Genomic DNA, 4159 nt, shown 5'->3' with positions numbered 1-4159 from the left:
TATGTTTTGTCGAGCCGACTCACAGAAGAAAGACTGAATCCTGCCTCGGTCCAGGTCTCTGGACCAGGTCTCTGGACCAGGTCTCTGTGTGTCTGGTTGTGGCGGTTTTGTGTCTCAGAGACACTCTGAGCTGTAGATAGAAATCAAAAATGTACAACTGGTTCTGAACTTTGAGCTTGTTCATGGTTTGTGGGTTGAAGTCGGGTCCAAACATGATGATCGGTTCACACAGTTTTAATAAAGACGTTCGATTTCTATACGACAACAAACATTTCAAAGAAACAAAAACTTCTAAAGATTTACTGAAATAACTTCACATGAGCTCATGTGTCCACGTCTGTGTTCACTGAGTTCACTCAGAGTTCACCAGGAAGCCTGCAAGTCAGTCAGCTCACTTTAAAACATCCTGATGCTTTAAAGGCTCTGCAGACAGAAGACATGTTCAGTCCAACATAAAAGACCTGATGTCAGAGGAAGCTGAGCTGTGAAGGTGATTTTAGTCCAGAAGATGCTGCAGCTTGATCGGGTCATCTCTGCTATTAGTGTCCACATGCAGGAACCTGAGCAGACGTTCTGAACCAGAACCAGAATCCTGCTACACGCTGGCCTGTCCTTGAGATGACAGAAACTAAGAACCAGGCTGAGGTTTGACACCCATCATTTGAAATAAACATGACCCGATCCTGATCCCTGACATCAGATCAGAACTTGTCCAGTTAGAAGGTTTTCTGCAATAAAAGTCTAAATAAAACCAGCAGCAGCTCAGAGCTTCAACGGAAACATTCTGAACCATGACCAGGAAACTACAGCTCCCATGATGCTTCAGTGCTGCTGTTTCCTGCAGGGGCAGAGAGTGGGAGGAGAACAGGGGGAGGAGAACAGGGGGAGGAGAACAGGGGGAGGAGAACAGGGGGAGTTTGGGAAAGAATGTGTGGAATTTATTTCCTGTTGAGCTGCTCAGAGCGAAGGAGGAGACCAGAAGTCAAAGCTGAAACATGAAGAAGCTGAAGTTCTGCTCGGAAACATGAAGAACAAACTCAAGTTCTGTTTGGAAACATGAAGAACAAACTCTGACTCCTGCAGCTGGATTAAAGTCGGTTCTCCTGCAGGAACATGGCTGAACCTCTGCTGAAGAGAACATTCTCCAGGCTGAGAGGAAAAGACCGGACACGAAGAAAGACCGACCCCAAACTGAGCGGTGAGCAACAAAACTGACACAAACGTCCCTGACAGAGAGTTAGTGAACGCATCATCATCTTTAAACAGAGTTAGTGAACGCATCATCATCTTTAAACAGAGTTAGTGAACGCATCATCATCTTTAAACAGAGTTAGTGAACGCATCATCATCTTTAAACAGAGTTAGTGAACGCATCATCATCTTTAAACAGAGTTAGTGAACGCATCATCATCATCTTTAAAAAGAGTTAGTGAACGCATCATCATCATCATCATCTGTTCAGGTTTGTATTCGAGTTCATAGATCTTTAAACCAGTGATTTTTGCGGTTCTCTGTGATGACGTTCTGCAGCTCTCACAGAGGTTCTCTGTGGTGGCCTCGCGGTTCAGATCTGTGTTTACAATCCCAGCGGTGGGGGAGGTGACAATCTGTGTGGTTCTATTGGAGAACCCAAATCTTGGAACTCTGAGTCAGCCTGCAGCTACATGCTAACCTGATGCTAATATTGTTGGTTAGGGTTAGAGTTAGGAAGGTTCCTCTGAGAAAGCAGATTTTAAATCCTCTTCAGGTCTTCATCCTGGTTCTCAGGCAGGACGAGCTATTTTTAGATCTGCTCTGTTCTGGGTCAGAACATTGGGCTCAGAATTCCGGTTCAGTTCTCTGACAGCAGATTAAAGCTCTGAGGCTGCTTCCACCAACGGGTCTGAAAACACAAAGATAAGGATCAAACTTTTCCAGGAGTTTTTCTTAAGCAGTAACTCAGAAATGAACAGGATCAAGATCAGGACCAGATACAGAACCAGGACCCTAATGGGTTCTGGATCAGGTCAGAATCTGTAATCTGCTCATCTGCACTAGTACAGACAAACTGGGTCGACTGACCACATCCTGTCATTGGGCCTGAGCGTCTGTTTGTGTTTCCTCCTGTTTATGTCGTGCTGATGTCAGATATCAGTTCAGTCTCTCAGCAACGGGTCATTTTCTACAAAATGTTCTGCAGACATGAAACCGGACTCAGACTTTTATTCACATTTTATGTCCAGAAGACAGAAAACATCCATAAATACAACCGTTTTAAACTGTAATTCAGCTCAGTCTGACTCCTGATGTGTCTGAACATGTCAAAGCCATCTTCAATGAACTGAAAAGATCTCCTGAGGTCAGTGAATGTCGTATAAAGACTCCTGTATCTGGAAGGTCCAGTCACTGGTGGACCAGTACTGCTGGATAGAACCACACCATGAAGACTGAAGAACTCTTCAAGAACTCTGGGAAAAGGTTGTTGAGGAGCATCAGTCAGGAGACGATACCAGAACATTTACAAGTTACTGAACATCTCTGGAGTCCAGTTAAACCCATCAATAAGACATGGAAGGACTATGGACCATGAGGAGATCTGACGAGAGCAGGACGTCCTCAGAGACTGAGGGAAGGAGACCACAACAACTGTTGTCTGTTCTTCACCAGTTAAAGCTTGAACTTGTCCACAAGTCCAAACAAACCGTCTTTTGGTTGAAAACTTGGAGCTCATCATTTAGCGTTTCAGGTCATGAACAGAGTTTGGTTCTAGTTCATGACTTTGACGACAAACTGGATCTAACGAGCAGCAGGACAAAAACTTTCACAGATTCTTGTCCTCAGATGGAAACAAACTGAATTATGACACGAATCAGTTTAAACGGAGACAAACACGAACCAAGTAACGTGAGTTTATACTGAAGCAGACACTCAAAGCTCTGTGTGTGTGTGTGTGTGTGTGTGTGTGTGTGTGTGTGTGTGTGAATAGTGAATAGGCTACAGTGTGTTTGGTTCACATACAGAGACTTCATTGACATCTGCCCCGTCCCAGCTGTTTATTTACCCCCCCTCCCACCCCCATTAAAACAGATGCACTATTATTAGCTCACAGTCCTCCATCAGGTCCTCAGAGGGAGGTCAGGTGACAGGAAGTCAGTTCTCAGCCAGCAGAAACAGAAACAGTCAGATACTCTGTGGGTCCTTGAAGAAGGTCCTGGAAGGTCTTTAAAAATGGGAAAGGTCCTTGAAGAGTTTTAACTGAGCTCTTGTGAAATCCGTAACTCTGCAGCTCCATCATATGAAGAACATTAGAACATTATTCAGGACCATGAAACAAACTTTTCTTCATGTTTTGAACTCGTGCGGGATTAATCCTGAGGTCACTGAGCTGAAGAGAACCTTCAGGAAGCTCCAGGAAAAGTCCAGAAGGTCCTAAACCAAGGTACAGAAGATCCTTGAGAAAGTTCCAGGGATCTCCAAGGTATTCAGAGGAGTCTGTGTACCTGGAGCCCTTGAAGACGTTCCAGGAGTCGCTGCATATCTGTGAAGAAAACCTGAAGTGTTAGGGTTAGGGTGTGTGGTTTGTGTTACCTGCAGGTTTACTCACCTGTACCAAGGTCACCTGACCTGGCTAATTCATTTCTACTGAACACGTCTTTAAAATATGATCAACATGTAAAAATCTACAACACAGGAGCTTCAGATCAACATCACGAGTCACGTTCACTGCAGAAGGATGTTCAACACGTGACACTACACAACAACAACACACAGACACACAAACAGAGAGTTTATTGATGCAGCTCAGTCACATTGAACACTGTCACGAGAATCACACACACACTGAGCAGAGATCCAGATGTTCAGGATCAGGATGTGACACAAAAACTTTTAACTGATTATCGGTGATTATAGACGATCAATAAGGATGAAGGCGGCAGTCAGAGCAGACTGAAGGAACGCTGAGTTCCAAAAAACATGAGGGAAGCAGCTGAACCTGATCAGTAACTCTAACTCTACATCTACCCTCTGACTCTACATCTACCCTCTAACTCTACATCTACCCTCTAACTCTACATCTACCCTCTGACTCTACATCTACCCTCTGACGCTACATCTACCCTCTAACTCTACATCTACCCTCTAACTCTACATCTACCCTCTAACTCTACATCTACCCTCT

At 44.4% G+C, this 4159-nt stretch overlaps 1 protein-coding gene across 2 annotated transcripts in view; it reads left to right on the top strand.

Annotated features, from left to right (window-relative positions):
- The window catches only part of syde1 (synapse defective Rho GTPase homolog 1), a 17825-nt gene that overhangs the window by 1870 nt on the left and 11796 nt on the right, over nucleotides 1-4159 (top strand). The window contains exon 2 of one of the 2 annotated variants that reach the window (XM_008300771.1): nucleotides 983-1198. In XM_008300771.1, the coding sequence (XP_008298993.1) occupies nucleotides 1114-1198 (85 nt within the window). In that variant the 5' untranslated portion in view covers nucleotides 983-1113. Of the gene's footprint in view, nucleotides 1-950; nucleotides 1199-4159 lie in introns of those variants that run through there. The other variant, XM_008300770.1, reaches the window with a different exon arrangement.

Source organism: Stegastes partitus, unplaced genomic scaffold (genome assembly GCF_000690725.1).
Source record: "Stegastes partitus isolate 25-593 unplaced genomic scaffold, Stegastes_partitus-1.0.2 Scaffold1587, whole genome shotgun sequence".
In the NCBI taxonomy this organism is placed as follows: Eukaryota; Metazoa; Chordata; class Actinopteri; family Pomacentridae; genus Stegastes; species Stegastes partitus.
This window is presented reverse-complemented; position numbering and strand designations above follow the sequence as displayed.